General features: G+C 35.4%; 2 protein-coding genes across 2 annotated transcripts; one reads left to right on the top strand and one right to left on the bottom strand.

Moving 5' to 3' along the window:
* Window positions 1–203: 203 nt before the first annotated feature.
* On the bottom strand, window positions 204–7,120 carry LOC130806496 (ATP-dependent Clp protease proteolytic subunit 6, chloroplastic-like). Its single transcript, XM_057671608.1, has 9 exons — window positions 6,897–7,120; window positions 6,733–6,797; window positions 5,814–5,883; window positions 2,538–2,739; window positions 2,379–2,444; window positions 1,902–2,042; window positions 1,753–1,806; window positions 1,105–1,197; window positions 204–413 (listed from the first exon to the last, which is right to left on the bottom strand). Exons 1-9 carry the CDS (start codon window positions 6,986–6,988, stop codon window positions 366–368), a joined length of 831 nt encoding a protein of 276 aa, XP_057527591.1. The 5' UTR covers window positions 6,989–7,120; the 3' UTR covers window positions 204–365.
* A 1,229-nt stretch (window positions 7,121–8,349) lies between these two features.
* Window positions 8,350–18,654, top strand: LOC130806495 (uncharacterized). The gene is made up of 9 exons (XM_057671606.1): window positions 8,350–8,599; window positions 9,685–11,294; window positions 11,582–11,808; window positions 11,909–12,241; window positions 14,667–14,913; window positions 16,504–16,632; window positions 16,714–16,929; window positions 17,553–17,676; window positions 17,967–18,654. Exons 2-9 carry the CDS (start codon window positions 9,726–9,728, stop codon window positions 18,200–18,202), a joined length of 3,081 nt encoding a protein of 1,026 aa, XP_057527589.1. The 5' UTR covers window positions 8,350–8,599; window positions 9,685–9,725; the 3' UTR covers window positions 18,203–18,654.
* The last annotated feature ends 880 nt before the right edge of the window (window positions 18,655–19,534 follow it).

The following is a 19,534-nucleotide window of genomic DNA, read 5'->3' as shown; positions in this document are numbered from 1 at the left end:
GACCCGATAACCCGAATGAACACCTTCCTTATGCAAATTTAGGAAATCATGCTAATGATCAACAATAATCTCAGAGCATTAATCCTAAAAGATTGGGGTCTAAATAAGGTCAATAATGTAGAACAAAATAAATGTAACAATAATCTGGAAAACAATGGAATGAATATCTGCCTTGTACTTGAGGAGCAATTACCAGAAATGGGTGGAGTAAAATTGAATATAATTCCTATTTAAAATGTACAAATACAATGTCCAGGACTCCCTTCAAAATTAGTGTCAGAAGTTGTTCACAATGCTACTGAACCCATACAACACAGCTACAAGAAATATGTAACACAATCCCAAATGCATTAAAAACAAGATTATCAATACTCGGTTTCCAAAATGCCGTCTATGAGACCGAACTCCATTGCCTACAAAAGAAGAAAGAGCGGTCAGGACTCCGGTATGTGTTGAGTAAGAAAAGCCGCAAACATTATTTCAATTAACAAAGCATGCATACAAAATATTCCTCTTGAATTTGCTCGGTTTTTCGTGGAAGAGCAAAGGATATCACCCAACCGAATAGTTGCATATTAGATTTATACATGGCAATTAGAATTTCCTTCGGAAGCTAATTAAAGCAAATGGTTACGGGATAAACTCAAAAATTGTCGTGAGTAACAAAAACTCAAACAGGTTGATTAGTTTTCCACCTCTTAACATTCATAAGCCATGACAAGGGGTGTTCAATTGACCGGGCCCCCATTCATGTAAGCCCAGGTTTCCATATCCCGGGTGATGGACCAAGTATTGATCCTCTTGATGTTAAACCTGTTTTAGTCTAAAAAAGCTAAGCTTCTTTTTATGTTACTACCCGTGCTCCTATGAAATTGCACCTATTTTCTATTTTAGTTTGTCCCATTTACATTGCACCATTTCCTTTTTTAGCAATGGTCGCACTCCCTTTCTTATAATCCTATCCACAAACTTATTTTTCTTTTCTTCTCAATCACTCGTTACTTCCATCTACTTTGTTTTAATCTTAAGCTACAAATTAAAATTACGGCTACAAACATGGGTATAATTTCATGGGGGCAAAAGGAGTAACTTGCTTGACATTACCTCCGTCACTGATAAGAAACGATCTCTCTCTGTGTATTGCTGTACTTTCTCAAGCGGTTGACCAGTGAATGCAGCGTACATTTTGTCAATTTTCTGCAACACACCCACCGGGAAAAAAGATTAGTTCCTTCAAGCAACAAACAGGGCTAGTCTCAGTAAAAGCACTATAACTCAGTAAACTCTTCATATGTACAAGTAAATCATTTACTTCCTTCGTTTTTATTTACTTGCACCAAAATATTTTTGTCACATGTCAATGTGTTTGTTGAATTGTTTATATCTAGAGTTATAAATAACTTAAAATTATAAAAAATTTAACATCATGAAAATAAGCGACGAGATAATAAAACAAGATTTAACATGACTGTTTTTTATTCGTGTAACGGCTGCAATATGCAAAATACTTCAAATAATGAATAGTGAAAGTTAGTTTCGGTGCAAGTAAAAAAGAATGGAGGAAGTGTGTTTTAGGTCATATGCATACGTCTCACAGCTAATCCACACTCATTAGAAACAAATGATTTAAAATGGATTAATTCAGTTCAAGCCCGCAGGTACAAAAGTTTTGTGTGTATGCGGAGTAGAAGCAAACACAAATTTTGTAATGCTTGCTTGAAAGTTCAAAAGGATTGAAGATTTGATACTAACATAGCGAGATTGAACTGCTTCATTCACTTGGCGCCTAACGTCCTCAACGTGACCCTACAGGAAACACGCAACATCAAGCTCAAGCAGTAATTTAAAATAGCTAAAATAATGTAATGTTCACAGCTAAGTTATGAGAAATAAGTTCATACTCCACATCCACTCTGTGGCTGATGGATCATTACGCGTGAATTTGGCATTGCATAGCGCATCCCCTTTTCTCCACCAGCTAGGAGAAGCGCACCTTGACTTGCCGCAACACCGAAACAAACTGTCCCGACTTTTGGCTTTATCTGAAAATTTAAAAAAAAACAGCTTACTATGTTAGCAGAAGCTTTCAAGAATTCTTACGATTTACGAAAACCCAAAGTGGTCACACTCTAGGTGGAACTTTGAAAAGAGGAAGGAGCTAGTGACTAGAAAAGTCCGATGCGAAGTAGGGTTAATAGGTTTTTCGGAGACTCATATTCATCAAATAATGGATCTAGTCATCCAGCTCTAACAGGTCAAGTTTTTATCTAGGTGTTGAAATTGGTCCTCCAATTCCATATTTGCTGGGTAGCATACTAAGACATGCATAAAACCAAATAAATCCAAAAAAAAATGCTAGATAATCTTGGGCAACTTACCCAAGACATGCAGTCATAAATTGCTAAAACGGAATATGTGCTTCCACCAGGGCAGTTTAGATAAATCTGAAAGAGTAGAGAAACTTGTCAAGCTCAATGAATTCAGCGTTGTGTTTTGCTGCAAATTCGGAATGAAAAGAAAAAGACGTTGAAGTATACCAGTATATCAGATTTATCATCAATGGCTGCCAAAGTTACAAGTTGGGAAATAACACGCTGAGCCACCTGAGAGTTTACTGGTTGGCCAATGAATATTATCCGGTTTCTGAACAATACGCTAGAAAGGTCCAATGGCCCTCCAGGTGTCATTACGGCAGGCATTATAGGCGGATTGCCCTTTTTGGCTTCTATAGGCCCATTGCTGGAACAAAATGGAAAAGAATTTAGCAAAAATGTACCTTGCAACTTGCATGGCAATAATCAACAACGATAACATGCAGAAAAGAGAAACCTTTCTCAAAAATCCTACTGTAAGTTTTTGGATTGTGATTTTTACGACTCTAGAAGCTAATGATAACAAACGAAACATCTCACTCCATTCTGTATGGCTATATAAAGCTTTAACTTATGCAATGACCTGAATTGCCAGATTATCCAAAAAATTTAAAAAATAATTAATGACTTCCTATGTCGCATAGTTAATCAATTAGGCATTAAACCACAATAACCCCCTCTTATTTCCCATTATCCAAGGATTCAATTTTAAAATGCTAAGAATTATAGTATACAAATCTATCAAAGGATGAGGGGGCATTGATGAAAATGGAGCTAAAGAATTGGTGGAGCTAATGGTATACCTATTGAGTAACTTGGCTAATTGATTTATTCAACAAGATATAGAGGACAACAATATGCCTAACAGCTAGGCTAGCCAAAAAATAAATTTAACCATAACCTAATCCGAAATAAGTGGATTTGGGTTGAAACTTTTGACCCAATGAAATGGATTACTTTGACCCGATCTGTTTATTAAAATGAGTTAGGTTAAAGTCAAAATAAACCTAAAACAACCTGGTATAACCCATTTTTTCAACGAGTTAATTTTGAGTCAAATCAATCAAAATAGTTTGAACTAAATTCATTTCATATTTTCTTATTTTTCATAATAAATACAAAATAAACAACTCATAAACTAAACGTATAAAACTGAGGACCAAAAAATAAGATTTAGTCGATTTTAAAAACCCTAAAATGATAACATAAAACTCTAAACGAGTTAAGTGGGTTAAATTCATGTTGACCTTAGTCTAAATTGAAATAGGATTTACGAAGTTCAACCCAATAACCTAAAAGGGTTAAGTCTGAGTCATAGGGTTTTTTACCCATTTATATATGACTTGAATACAAATCCGACCCAACAAGCCTATCAATTGGAGAAAAAGTACTCTGGTACCCATATATAAGATGTTCAAGATTGCTCCAACTACTAAGGAATAAAATCCATGAGTCATACTATGAAGTTATAAACAAAGTGATAGAATATATGAGGATATATACAAGTATATTAGAGAACCAATTCGTATATGCATAGAAAACTACAATGGAGTAATTCATTTGATGAGACAAATGGTGAAATACTATATGGCTAGAGAAAAAAGACTTGCACATTATTTTCATAAATTTAGAGAAAGCATACAACATGGTACCAAGAGAAATACTTTGTTAGGCAATGATAAAGAAGGTATTCCTAAGAAATACATTGACATTATGCAAGATATGTATCGAGATGAGATAATAAATGTTATAACATGTGAAGAAGCAACACAATGCCTTCACCGAGGTTCGATCCTAAGCTCTTCTCTTTTTACATTGGTTATTGATGCATGTTATTTGCTAATAACATTGTACAATCTATAAGACCGGAGATGGGATAAATGCTATGTTAGAACGGTTGAGACAAGAGTTGGAGTCACGATGATTAAAATTAAGTCGAAGTTAGACGGAGTACATGAAGTGTTAATTTAGCACAATCATATAAATAAAAACACTGTAAAATTAGAATAGAACAAAATCATCCTATGTCGTTGCTTCAAATACATAGGGTCCATATTTTAAAGTTCTGGGATATCCAACAAAATGTGGCCCAAAGGATTCAATCTGGATGGCAAAAATGTGGAGTGGTCACTGAGACATGATATGATCGATCGAGGGGTTCCTCTAAAGCTCAACGACAAGGTATATCGGACATCCATTATACGAGCGCTAGGATCACAATGTTGATCTTTTTAAAGGATCAAAGTAGGAAGATAGGATTAGCAGAAATGTGGATGCTTAGATTGAAGAAAGAACATACTATGAGGGATAAAACTCAAAAGAAGGCATAAGAAAAAGTTTACACATTGTAAATATTGAGGATAAGGTGATAGCACATCGTCAAAGCTGCTTTGAGCAAGACCAACGGTAAAGTATTTGTAATACCCAGGCCCTATCGAACAGAAGTGACTACCCATGGAGGCTGTAGACTTGCCCGACAGACCAACACACATCTTTTCGGCACACTTTGACCTCACTCGTGTGAGCACCCACAAAAACTTCTCAGGAAGTCACTCATCCTAAGATTGCTCCCAACCAAGGATGCTAAATTGTAAAGTTCTTAACAAATGGGCTCCCTTGAAGAGAAGAAGCACCTTGCTGATATAGATAGTCTATCGATCCTTTTTAAAGCTTAACCTGGGGTATCACACTTACCCTCACTTAAGAATGCAACGTTCTCGTTGCACCATAGTTTCAGGATCTTTTCCCCTGCTAGGTGCACTGAACACACTATCAGCCACGGTCGTGAGGTCGCTCTAATATTACTTGTAACACCCCAACCCCATCAAGCCACTGGTAACTACCCAATAAGGTTATAGACTAGCCTCATAGATCAACATAAGTCCTATTAGTGCACTTTGGCCTCACTCGTACAAACCCAAGAAAACATCCCATGATTCACCTATCCTAAGATTGCTCCCCATCAAGTACGTTTAAATTTCCAGTTAAGAATTTAAAGCTTAACCCGGGGTATCACAATATTGGCAAACCGGTCAACAATTTAGAAAGTTATGACTTGGAGAAATTTAAAAAGATGGCCAGGAAGACCAAAAATGACGTGGACGATAAAGTGTAAAAGGATATGAATAATATAAATTTCCAGGTTAAGATGATAGTAAATTGAAATGAATAGAGATGGGAGAATTTGTGTGAACGATCATTGATCTTTTGGTTTATGCAGCTGGCACTAATTTTTGGGATTACGGTAGTGGCAATGTTGTTGTTGTATTTGTGGTTTACATAAAGTAGAGATTAACAAATAAGTCAAACAAGTTTTTGACTGATGTATTAGATATATGTTCTCTCCCGTTAGCTTATTGTAGGCTATTTGTACATGAATGAACTTTTCTCACCAACATACTGACAAATGGATAGAATGATTCAAATTAGAGAGTAATATACCTTAAACTGGTATTGTATAGACCTGACTCGTTAAGCCTTGAAGAGAAACCTATGCTTTTACTTGATAATCCTGCAAGCATTAGTGAATTACACAATGAAGATGATATATCACCTAGAAATAACCCAGAAAAAAGAAAAAACTAATAAGGCGTATACAACATCCTTTACACGTCTCCCATTCTCTGAAGGTGATATTATGCAAGCAAAGTAAATGGACGAATTTATTTCCTTAACCTCACACAATACATAGATGAAGTGGTTCTGCTTATTTTGTCATTTAGGTTACGTTTTCTCGGATCTTAGTTGGTTTCTCCTTGTAAAAAATTGTTTTGATTAATAGCTCAAAGGATATTTTTTCAAAGAAAAATTCAAAAATACAAAATAATACATAGGTATGTAACATAGGTCAATATATCAGGTGCATCACCAACACATTATACATGTTTTTAAGCTTGCCACAACCACAATATTGATTATGATTGTCACGCATATTATTTCCCCTTCCTGTTGCATGTAGGGATTCTCCAATCTTACACCAATGAAAATCAACGGCTCCATTTCTAACCAAAACTTGGAAATATGAATCTCATCGCACAAACACATCTATAGTCGAGTTCTAGTAACACACCTTGCAACATCAAATCATTTTAAATGTAATGCCAATACATAAGTCCATACTACAATCGTCAAAAACATAATACCCCCATGTTTTTACAACTCTTCAACTTCAAAGCAGCATATCTTTATAGTCATTCAAAGATTAAGGAAAAAAACAATAAATTTATACAAAGAATACCCATCAAAAAGAGCAGCAAGAAATAATCGTTGCCATATTTATCTTTCCACATTTCGAACAAAAAAAATTAAAAAATTTAAAAAAAGGAAAAAAATTAAAACATCAAAGACCCAATTGACATACCAGCAACGGAAGAATATTCATTGGAGGGATTGGATAATACAGAGACAATCGATTTATTCGATTTCCTAGATTGAAAAACAATACATTAGAAACTTCTTGAAAGGGGTTTAAAACTAAATCAAATTAGAGGAATTAAAAAGAAAATTCTTCAAGAAAGTATTTACCTTTGAGAGAGTAATGGGAATTGTAGGGTTTTGGTGGTTTGTGAAGTAATTGGAGAACAAGTGAAGTAAGTTGAAATTGCAGCTGCCACCATTTTTGTGTGAAACAAGATTGTGGTAAGAGGGAGGAATTGAGATGAACTTACTTTCCTGCTTTTCTTTATCGATGAGCCCCAACGACGTCGTTTTTCTATTGGATAATTTTGTTCATTGAGAGGTTTTTTTAAGGGTACGCTTGCTTAGGGGAGAGTGGGGAGGTCTATAAAAGCAATAAGAATCAAATTCATATTTTTTGAAAAGCAATTAACATTTTGACTAAAATAAGATATTATTTTCTATTTTGACTAAAATCTTAGATAAGTCATGCTATGGACTAGATTAGGTTTTTCACTTGGATTAAAGAGTAATAAGAATTTAATGTGTGATATAAAGTTGTAGAGTCTTGAGATAAAGACATATGCCATCTCCCTATATACAATTTTAGATTTAAGTTGATTTAAACCAAGCTCAAGATAGACGTATGTTAGGGACATTATGAACCAAGTAATCCTAGCTTTGGATGTTATAAAAAATAAGATTGTTTTGCACCTATATAAATTTTGATCAAAATAAATATTTTTCCTCCTTTTATAATAGTTTGATTCAAGTTATACTTATTCATTTGTATTTTTTGGGGCTTGAAGTCTTGAACCTTCTACTAAGTTTTCCACATAATGTTGATGTACGTAGCCCACTCGACTTGGGATGCTCAACCCTAAATGAGCATTGACATTTTGAGACACGGTTATTCTTTGTGGAACTTTAACATAGTTATTATTTGGTAAGAGAATTTGATTGTTTGACACTTTTTATTGACTTGGTTGAATCGTTATAGTGTAATATTTTGCGCATATTGTTGAAAATTTGAGAAAGAGATGTTTACACATGAAATTTTGAGGGAATGAGACTTTGGTCTAAAAACGGTCAAAGTTTTTGTTTATTTAAAGGAAATAAGAACACGAAATGAGATAGAAAATGAAAAACCCCAAAATACAAATATAGGGAAGGGTGGTATTTTAGTCGAGAGTTTGAGATTTTCATTTTTATATCTTTCTTTTAAGTCTCTAACATAGCAAACAAAAGACAAAACCTTTTATCATTAAAGTCTTATACTCCCTCCGAACCAATTTAGATGTCCCATTTGCTTGGGCACGATTATTAAGGATGGTGTGGGGTCCATTAAAAAGGTTAAGTAGTGAAAGCTAAGTAGTGAAGGGTAGTTGGGTAAGTAAGGTACATGGGGGTATATCAGTAATTACTTGTGTGAACTAAGGATATTTAGGTAAAAAAATATTGACAAAAATAAAAATAAGACAACTAAAAAGACTTTGCCAAATAAGAAAATGGGACAACTAAATTGATTCGGAGGGAATATTAAAATGTCACAAATCTTAATATTCTATTCTATTATGTGAAACACCCCTTGAAGACCGTTAACCATACCAAAACAAAAAGATGCTAGGGAATTATCCTTGGATAAACAAAAACCATGGCAATAAAATAGTTCATGAACCGCCTAAATTCATGAACGGTTCCTAGGATCTGAGTCTGAATGAATAAATGGATTTTCTCTGCAATTCTTAGAATTTCGACATCTCGTCATTCCTTCATCTTCCTCTCCATATGTAGAAATTAGGGTTTGTGATATCTACTTTTACGGTATTTAGGTATCCTAAATTTTTCTCGCTTAATTTTTAGTATCTAAATTGCTTTTGGTTTGGATTTGTGTCTCTTTGAATGTTCTTTGTTTTTGTTTTCAATTTGTATTTATGTCTTTTTGCTTGCATGTAATGATTTATTACTTTTTATGGTTATTTTATGATTTTTTGAGCGGAATTGAAGATGTTCGCCAATTTATTAAACAGCTAGCTTGCATTTGGGATTAAAATTTTGAATTTTAAATTCTTGGCGTCATTATTTATTCATTGAAGTAAAATTGTGATATCAAGTTTTTAGCTGTTTAGCTGAAATGATGTGTAGTAGTATTGATGCTCAAGGACACTTGGTGCAGAAAGCGTCCTGCAGAGCCAGGGTCTGGAGGGGTCCTACCACATATGTTATCAGTTTATTTCTGTAAGAGACCATGAATCAAACTCATTACCCTTTAGTCGCACAGCAAGAACTGTTGGCCAACTGCCAAGGCTCCTTTCATGATGCTTGTTTTTTGTATTTATGCATGTCCAATTTTCTCTGTTGGTGGAAGTCTCGGGTTGTTTGGTCGATGGTACTGAATGGCGCTAATGGAATTGTAACATTTGAGGAAATATACATGTGATTCATATGGTAATGAAAAGTATAGTAATTTTTTTTTCACAATTTTTCATAACCATCATAGATAATTAAAATAGAACAAGGATGATTATTAAATTTATCAATAGATTCTTTTTATCAAAATTACATTAAATTTTCATTACATTCTTACCATATAATATCGAGATGTAATAACAAAATAAAGAGTGGACTGTTATTAACTTTGTTTTTTGTCACAGTGCTGAAAAAGGAAAATTATGTGATCCTATGGTCTTGGGATTGATATTGATGTTGATAGGTTAGTTTGAACTAGTTTGTGGCATTTCTATTCAGATTCTAGAGTGAGTGAGTATATTTAATATAGATCTTCCTGCTTTCCTTGTTTATAAAGGTTGTTTTATCTTCCTGCATGCCTTGTTTATTAAGGTTGTTTTGTTGTAATTCTCTTTTCTTTTTCTCTCCATCATTTTACCTTAATAGTTCTATAATGTTCCATTGTAAGGGAATCTTGCATCTAAGTTGGTGACTTTGTGATCTAAAGCAATGGCTTGGTTTAGAGCTGGATCTTCGGTAGCGAAGCTTGCTATTAGGAGGACAGTAGCTCAGGGACGATCTTATGTAACAAGAACACACGTCATTGATTCGCGAACCCGCAATACTGTTAATTCAGTTCACCGTTGCTTTCATAGCACGGTTGTTAAACCTAGAGCTGCTCCTGTTCCACGCCCTGTACCCCTTTCACGTCTTACTGATAGTTTTCTGGATGGGACGAGTAGTGTGTATTTAGAGGAGCTACAACGCGCTTGGGAAGCTGATCCTAATAGCGTTGATGAGTCATGGGACAATTTCTTCAGGAACTTTGTTGGCCAAGCAGCAACATCTCCAGGGATCTCAGGGCAGACTATTCAAGAGAGTATGCGTCTGCTGCTGCTTGTGAGAGCATACCAAGTTAATGGTCACTTTAAGGCCAAATTGGACCCATTGAACTTAGAGGAAAGGCCAGTTCCTGATGACTTGAACCTGGAAGTTTACGGGTTTAGCGAAGCTGACCTAGATCGTGAATTCTTCCTTGGGGTATGGAGGATGGCTGGGTTTTTGTCAGAAAATCGCCCTGTTCAGACCCTTAGAAATATCCTTAACCGTCTCGAGCAGGCGTATTGTGGGAGTGTGGGTTATGAGTATATGCATATAGCTGATCATGAGCAGTGTAATTGGTTGAGAGACAAAATTGAGACCCCTACACCAATGGAATATAACAAGGAAAGGCGCCATGTCATGCTTGACAGACTTATATGGAGTACTCAGTTTGAGAGTTTCTTGGCAACTAAGTGGACTACAGCTAAAAGGTTTGGTCTTGAAGGGTGTGAAACACTCATTCCTGGCATGAAGGAGATGTTTGATCGATCAGCAGATCTTGGTGTTGAGAGTATAGTCATTGGAATGTCACACAGGGGTAGATTAAATGTGCTGGGAAATGTCGTGAGAAAACCCCTTCGGCAGATATTTAGTGAATTCAGTGGAGGCACAAAACCTACTGATGAGGTAGGACTTTACACAGGAACTGGAGATGTCAAATATCATTTAGGTACTTCTTATGATAGACCAACCAGGGGTGGGAAGCGGATCCATCTCTCTTTGGTTGCAAATCCTAGTCACTTGGAAGCTGTGGATCCCGTTGTGGTTGGGAAAACAAGAGCTAAACAGTACTATTCTAATGATGCTGACAGGACAAAAAATATGGCAGTTTTGATCCATGGTGATGGTAGTTTTGCAGGACAAGGTGTAGTCTATGAGACACTCCATCTAAGTGCTCTTCCAAATTACACTACTGGTGGTACTATTCATATTGTGGTGAACAATCAAGTTGCCTTTACAACAGATCCAAGGTCAGGAAGATCTTCACAGTACTGCACGGATGTTGCAAAAGCTCTCAATGCCCCCATCTTTCATGTAAATGGGGATGATTTTGAAGCTGTGGTTCGTGTTTGTGAGCTTGCAGCTGAGTGGCGTCAGACCTTCCACTCAGATGTCGTGGTGGACATAGTTTGCTATCGTAGATTTGGTCACAATGAGATAGATGAGCCATCCTTCACTCAACCAAAAATGTACAAGGTATGTCAATTGAAATTTCACTCAACCAATCTTTTGGGATTTGGGATTAAGGCTCTGTCATTGTTATTGTTATTGTTGTTGTTGTAGGTTGTATATTTCTTGGGACTTCTTTCTCTCTTTTTCCCCTTCAGTTTACTATAGCTTCTTCAACTTATCTTAGAATACACATGTTCAGTCTCTTCGTTTTTAGCATACAAGACTTTCATGTGCCTAATGGCCTTAATTTTGAATCTTGTTTAGTGTAAGAAGGAAAATATACTTTCTTCTCAGCTTGATCTTTTTAATAGGTCATTCGAAATCATCCTTCTTCGCTTGATATATACAAGAAGAAAGTTCTTGAATCTGGAGACATGGCGAAGGAAGAAGTTGAGCAGATCCAAAAAAAGGTTATGACAATCCTCAATGAGGAGTTTGATGCAAGCAAGGAATATGTGCCTCAAAGAAGGGACTGGCTTTCTGCTTACTGGCTAGGTTTCAAGTCTCCTGAGCAGCTTTCTAGAATCCGTAACACTGGGTATCTTCTTTGACCTTTCATTAATATGTTGTCACACCTTTTGTGAATTTGTGCTTCAATATTTCATTGTCTGTTTTTGTTTCCTGTAATATTTATTCAGGGTTAAACCAGAGATCTTGAAGAATGTTGGCAAAGCAATCACGACACTTCCTGAAACCTTCAGGCCGCACAAAGCTGTGAAAAGGATATATGAGAGTCGGGCTCAGATGATTGAAACAGGGGAGGGCATTGATTGGGCAGTTGGTGAAGCATTAGCCTTTGCTACTTTACTAGTTGAAGGCAATCATGTTCGACTGAGTGGTCAGGATGTTGAGAGGGGTACTTTTAGCCATAGGCATTCGGTATTACATGATCAGGGAACTGGTGAAAAATATTGTCCATTGGATCATGTCATGATAAATCAAAATGACGAGATGTTTACTGTTAGTAACAGGTGAGCTCTTTATATTATAACATCATTTTGCTTACATGCTCTCATTTTCTTATTGGGCATCGTGCTTTACCCTTTATTTTATGTTGCTGATGAATTGATAACCTAATCCCTATGCAAACATTATCTCTAATCTGTTGAACCTTGTAGGATTTTTTTTTTGGATATGTAATCTTATTAGCCTTTCTTGAGTTAAACTTAGATTGATGCTTTCCTCTAAAGGCCAATGGATTTAAATTAGGATGAAGTCCCAAGATTTGAACTTTGACTTTTCTTTTTTGAAATTTGTTCATTGTTAGAAATATGTGAGAATGTTTATTGAAAGTTTTCGTTTTGAGTAAAAATTCCAAGAGATTTATGTGAAATATCTTAGTATTCACCAGAACTGAGATATAAAATGTGTGTTTTTCTTTGACGTCCATTATATCCCGAGTTAGTGTGTAAAGAGCTAGTTGCTACTTTTAAATATTTAGGTTCTTACACTAACAGTCTAAAACGTTTTTTATATTTTTTTCCTATAATCTATATTTATTAGAAACTAAGATGAAAATTTGTATCACTCATGCAACTTAGAATATTTTAAGAGAACCACAAATTTTATGTTAGGAAATATGACAAAAAATGGTGGAATGAGAGTGAAGGTTGCAATAAAACTAAAGAATGCTATTAATCTTTAAGGATATGTAGGAGTTAGGAGAACACTAAAAAATACAAAGAAGCTAAATTTAAGTCAAAGCAATTGGTATTTGAGGCAAGTTTAAAAGTGTATGAAGAGGTATACGCCAAGTTACACTTAGAGAAGGGTAGGAAGAGCTTCATAGGATTGCCAAAAGGAGACAAGCGACTAGAAAAAGATTTTAGTTGGGTGAAGTATGTATAGTACATAGTAAAAAAACGTGGTTGCAGTTACAAACGACTTTCATGATCGATGCTGATGCTTTCAGAATGTCTCAGCATGTATTTCATTTGTGAAAAGATAAAAAGTTACTATAGACTGTCGTGATATGATAGTGCGTGATATTTTGAAGTATGGTTTAGGATAAACAGCCAGCCTTGTTGTCCAAGATGAAGTGATAAAGATAGATTATACATGAAAGGGAGGAGTACTTTGACGACCTATTCAACGGACATACATGAGACATCTTGAAGGAACAAGTCAAGGGAACTGGTATTTAATTTTTTGAGACGGATGAACAAAGTGAATCTGGACGAAGATTTGAATAAAAATGAATCAAAAGAAAGAATTTCGGTCGTCCTCCCATTGAGCCTTGGAAATGTTTGGAGCAAATGAGATTACATAGGTTAACTATTCTCTTCAACAAGATATATAAAATTAACATATGTCAATTGAAGCATATGCATTATAATACGTATGTTCAAAATCAAAGGGCTTATGCATTATAGTTTATGAGCCACACTAATGATGCTGTAGGAAAGAGAAGATGCTTAAATATTTTTGAAAACCAGTTTGGTTTAATGTTGGAACGACTTTCGATAGAATCTTTTGATCGGATGTAAGTATGTAACAACAAATGGAGTACTTTAGGCTAAAGAAAAACAACCTAAAGACATGCACTTAATTTTTATTGATTAAAAAAGGCATATGACAAAGTACTAAGGGAATACTTGGGTGGGTTGTGACAAAGAAAGGTGTGAAAATTTTTTGATTAGATATTCCTAGCACTGCTTCATATTTTTTCGGCCCCCTTAACTTTATTTTCCGGCTTCTCCCTTGGTCTAATATATATATGAGTGACTGCAAACAAAACATATGGACAAACTGCTGAAGATGTTCTGACCGTAATTGCTCTATATCAAGGTTCCGCTGTGAGCCCTATTCAGCAATCATAGATGAGAAAAAGACCAATCCATGGAGAAATTCATGATGCATGTTATTTGCTGATGTTGTATTAGTGGACAAAATTAGAGATGCGGTCAATGTTAAGCTAGAGATGGAGAGGCATAAACTAGATTCAAAAGGGTTAAACAACAAATGGAATGTCATTCCCTAATTATATTATGTCAGTGGACGAACCTAGAGATGGATCCATTTTAAATTAGAAATGTGGAGGCAAATGTTAGATTCAAAAGGGTTTGAACGACAAATGGAATGTTATTCACTGATGTTATTGTACTAGTGTTGAGGATCTGTTATCATACTTCATGTGAAATGAAGTATCCAATCAACATACTTATGCAATAGGTGAAGAACCAGTGGCTGCGACTTTTATATAGGGACATATACAATCAAATGGGAGTTTTTGATTATTCTTTATATAGAGTATTACTTCTGATCTTTTGTGCTCTCAGTTTGCTTTTCTTGCAGAGCTTATTGCTTTTCATACTGATAGAATGGGGGATTGGAGAAGGTGCTAATGGCTTGTTTGTTTCCACATTTCTAATTGCTCTACTTGTTTTCTTGGTGCAGCTCTCTTTCAGAGTTTGGCGTTCTTGGATTTGAATTGGGTTATTCGATGGAAAATCCTAATTCTTTGGTCCTGTGGGAAGCTCAGTTTGGTGACTTCTCTAACGGAGCGCAAGTAATGTTTGATCAGTTCTTAAGCAGTGGGGAAGCGAAGTGGTTGCGGCAAACTGGTCTTGTTGTGCTACTTCCTCATGGATATGATGGTCAGGGACCCGAACATTCAAGTGCGCGACTGGAACGTTTCTTACAGGTGTTGTCTTCTTTTGATAAATTTTTTAATTTAAAAGCTATTTATGGACTGATGGAACCGTCGTCAGTTATTTGACTTGCTCTAATATGATGCATCTTTTATAATGGGATGATGAAAAAGCTTGTCTGATTTGTGTTCTTGTGGGTGTGGGGAATACGCTCTCCCCCCCCCCCCCCCCCTAAATCATTGGCCAAAATTTTGGTGCTGTTAATCTTGCTGCAAGTACATGCTCATATTTCAATTTTCTGGTTGTCTGGTTACTAACGCTTGGCATTTCTGTTTTTTCTCCACTCATCTTTACGCATTCCTATACCAGTATCAGTATGTGAATTTAAAAGTGTTTATCTGAAAGTATTGCCTTACACATAGGACATTAAAAAAAAGTTCTGAATTGATAACCTGATGACCATGGAGATATGGAAAAAGCTTAGAACTTTTTTTGTCAATCAGATTATTAATGCTATTCAGAGCCTTACTGTTTTATTTGGATCCTATGCCCATTGGAAGTTTTTTGGATTGGAGTCGAGTAGGGAGGGACAACAAACAAGTATCAGCTGTCAGTCTGATCATTATGAGAGTGTTGAGAAATCTTGAGTCTAATAAAATTTAAAGTACTAGGTGTTGGGTCTTGAAAAGGGTAGATTAAGTTTACAGTTGATTGTTGCATTTGTGGAATGTTTAAACTTTAAAGTTTAAACCCTTGCTCCTTTTTGTTCTTCCCTTTTTAGCCTCAGCCTAGTGAATTGATGAACATTGCAAGTTGATAAGGACGATGGTAGAGCCAAGCTATGCACACTTCTTTTTTGTGTATCCTAGTTCATGTCATCATGTGTTAGACTCGAGGCCTAAAAACAAAACCTTGGTACTCGAAAAATTTGCGACCTAATTATGTATTACCTGAGCTTCTTAAAGATTAAGCTGGCATGTGATTAAAATTCTGGATGAGATGGTTCCCTCTTTGGCATGTCATTGTTGTATGTTTCACCTTGAAATTACCATTGTAGTTTGGCACTATATGGTGGTAATGTGAACGTTTTATAGCGTAAATTTTCATGTTGATGAAACTTTGATTATAAAGTTTTTGTTTGTTCACAATTTTCCATTACCACCCAATACGACTTCAAGAGATAATGCGTTGGAATAAAATGAGATGGTTGAAGTAGAACAAGCCTGACCGTTAAATTTGTCAATAGATTTCCTACCAAAATTACACAAACTTTTCATTATCATTCCTACCATTTAATATCGACCCTTGGCATTACTTTCCAAGGCAGATGGAGCTTTTTCGAGGGATCTTAAAACTACAACCACAGCTGACTGAGAAAGTTTAGTGGCCACTGTACATGTTTTTGATAATCTGTTCAATATAGATAATGAGCTCACAACAAGATGGTAATGGTAGTTTGGTAATACTTGTTACGTAATCTAGAGTAATAGTAACTGATTTCGCGTGATTTATGATGAAATTTGAGCTGTTGTCTTTGTCATTAACCGCATCTAATAGCATGGGGAGATTATAGGTATGGTTTGAGCTTCTGATGGAAAATCTGATGTACCCTACTAAATATGATCTGAAATTTTATATTACAGATGAGTGATGACAATCCCTATGTCATTCCTGAGATGGAACCCACCTTACGGAAGCAGATCCAGGAATGCAACTGGCAAGTGGTGAATGTAACAACCCCTGCCAATTATTTCCATGTGCTGCGTCGTCAGGTGAGTGGAATCATAACAAGCTTTTCTATTACTTATTAAACAATGGTTCGTCAATTGCTCATACTTTTGTCTTGTATTTAGATCCACAGGGAATTCCGCAAGCCTCTGATTGTCACGTCCCCTAAGAACTTGCTTCGTCACAAAAAATGCATATCAAATCTTTCTGAATTCGATGATGTGAAGGGTCATCCTGGTTTCGATGAACAAGGAACCAGATTCAAACGTCTCATAAAGGATCAGAATATGCACTCAGATTGCGAGGAGGGTATTAGGCGGTTGGTTTTGTGCTCTGGAAAAGTAAGTGCTCATCATTTGGTCAATATCGTAGCATCTTTCTTTTTATTTTCCCTTTGTAAATCTTTGGGCACACTTAATCAAATAAATAGACATAACAGGTAGAAAGTGCAAATTTTTGTTTGAACTGTAGAAGTGTAGAGCACTGTTCTGTTAACATACATTAACTGTTAAGTACATGTATGTGCTTTTCAATTACAAAGTACAACACACTCTGATACATTAGTCAAAGGGGTATATTGGGTATTTTAGTATTAGTTGGTTAATCAGTTAGTTTAGGGAAGGGGGAACTAGTATAAATAAGAAAAGGGAGTAGCCAAACATTTCCTGATTTTTGTATTGACATTTAGTGCGTTTAATGCTCATGTTTTAGGAGAGTGCTAGCCTCTCGAATGCTTCTGTTGCTATCAATCTATTGTTACCTAGAATTACAGAAATACTTATCCATTTACGTTCTCTCTTTAATCACGCCATACTCACAGTTCTTGCCATTTTACGCAGCAGTGCTCACTGGTGCATAAAATAATTACTATGTTTTTGATATTGGAAGTTATGTGTGTTTGCAAGTATTTGGGCGGAAAATTATGTGCTGTTTTTATAATGTTTCTTATTCTGACAATGTTTAGGTTTACTACGAGCTTGATGAACAAAGGAGAAAAGTAGAGGGCGGTGATGTTGCCATCTGTCGGGTGGAACAGCTTTGCCCTTTCCCATACGATCTTGTTCAACGAGAGTTGAAGCGGTATCCAAGTGAGTTTATAATTCATCGCTAATCATTTTCTGTGCTCAAATATATGTATTATTTAGGCTTTCTTCGTGGGATTCTAGGAACATTGAACATCCATGCCTTAATGTCTTTGAAGAACATCATTGGTTTCCCAAATTGTTTCACCTTAATTTATGGGTTTAAAAATACATTGACCCATGAAGATCACATCATGTGCATGCACCTGATTTCTTCTTTCGGTTTATGTTTTTGGGCTCTTCCGTGTTTTATTTTGTCGCAATGAATTTACTTATAATGTTTGCTATATCTGCAGATGCTGAGATTGTCTGGTGCCAGGAAGAACCAATGAACATGGGTGCTTACAGTTACATTGCACCCCGACTGTATACTACAATGAAATCTGTAAACAGAGGAAGTATCGATGACATCAAGTATGTCGGCCGCCCTCCATCTGCTGCAACTGCAACTGGTTTTATTACCGTTCATAGCAAAGAACAAACTGAGCTCGTGGAGAAGGCATTACAACCTGAGCCTATCCAGTTCCCCTGAATTGAAGCTTCTGGTTGTTTTTTATTCGACAAACTGAACCAGTTTTGAGGAAAAGCAAGCACACTGGATAAGGAATTTCATCTCTGTAAAATTTTGGCATCAATAAAATAAATACAAGACATATATGTAGATTTTCATGACAAATAAATTATGGTTACTTCAATTGTATATTCTTTTGATGTTTAATATTTTTATCTTCAACACATAAGTGGTAGGCATTGTAATAATGATCATTTTGATGATAGTAGTCTCACGGTAAGGTGGTCTTGCTCTTGCAAGACTTGCTGTTTAAGTTTAGTGCTTGCACACCTAGAGCTAGAGGTTTAATCAAGATCAACTAAAAAAACTCAAGTTTTGGCTACAGGGACAGAAAATTTAGGGATATAGGACATGTTTGGTTTGCAAATTTTGGCTACCAGGGACAGAAATTTTGCAGTATTGAAACCGAAAATGTGAAACAAATAAGCAAAATTAACAAAAAAAATGAAATAAAAAAAAAGATTCGGATAAACTTAATTCAAAAAATAAGTGTCTCTATGTCCGAGTCTAAGGTTAGGTTAGTTCGCAATTACTAACAGCGAACAAAAAATTGGTCAAAAAGGTCAAAATTATTTGTTCACAGTTAATAACTTGGAACAAAAGGGAGATAATGTCATAACATAGGAGGGACAAAAAAAAAAATAAAAACACATTTGTTCGCAGTTAGTTAACAAACATAATTTTCATTTTTTTGTCTCTTTTAACGGTATGACATTGTCTCTCTTTTGTTCACAGTTAATACTGCGAACAAACAATTTCAAAATTTTTTGTCCAATTTTTTTGTTCGCTGTTAGTAACTGCGAACTGACCTAACCTTAAGCTCAAACATAAAGATGCTTATTTTTTAAATTAAGTTTACCGAATCTCATTTTTTAATTTTATTTTTGTTAACTTTGCTTATTTATTTCACATTTTCATTGAAACCAGCTTGTTATCATCTTGATAATCTTTCTATGCAGTTATTCATTATTCACTTTGATCCTCTGAAATAATACAATTTAATTATTTGTAATTTTTAAATTTACACTAATCGACAGAAATCATGAGCGCCTACAGTACGACAATACCTACTAAATTACTTAGCTTTGATTGTTACGACAACACCCAACACTCAAATATTTGAGTGTACGAGTTTTTAATCGGTTAAAAACAATTTTCTCTTAATTTTCAGTTTGAGTTTGTCTCACAATAAGTTCAAAAATGAACTTAACTCTAATCAAATGATTTATCATTTTTCCAATTACATCAACCTTAATTTGTTCATTTCTAAGTAACAAAATTAGAGTCAAACAA

The sequence above is a fragment of the Amaranthus tricolor genome, chromosome 2 (assembly GCF_026212465.1).
Source record: "Amaranthus tricolor cultivar Red isolate AtriRed21 chromosome 2, ASM2621246v1, whole genome shotgun sequence".
Taxonomy (NCBI): domain Eukaryota; kingdom Viridiplantae; phylum Streptophyta; class Magnoliopsida; order Caryophyllales; family Amaranthaceae; genus Amaranthus; species Amaranthus tricolor.
Note: the sequence above shows the minus strand (reverse complement) of the source record. Positions and strands in the feature narration are given on the sequence as shown.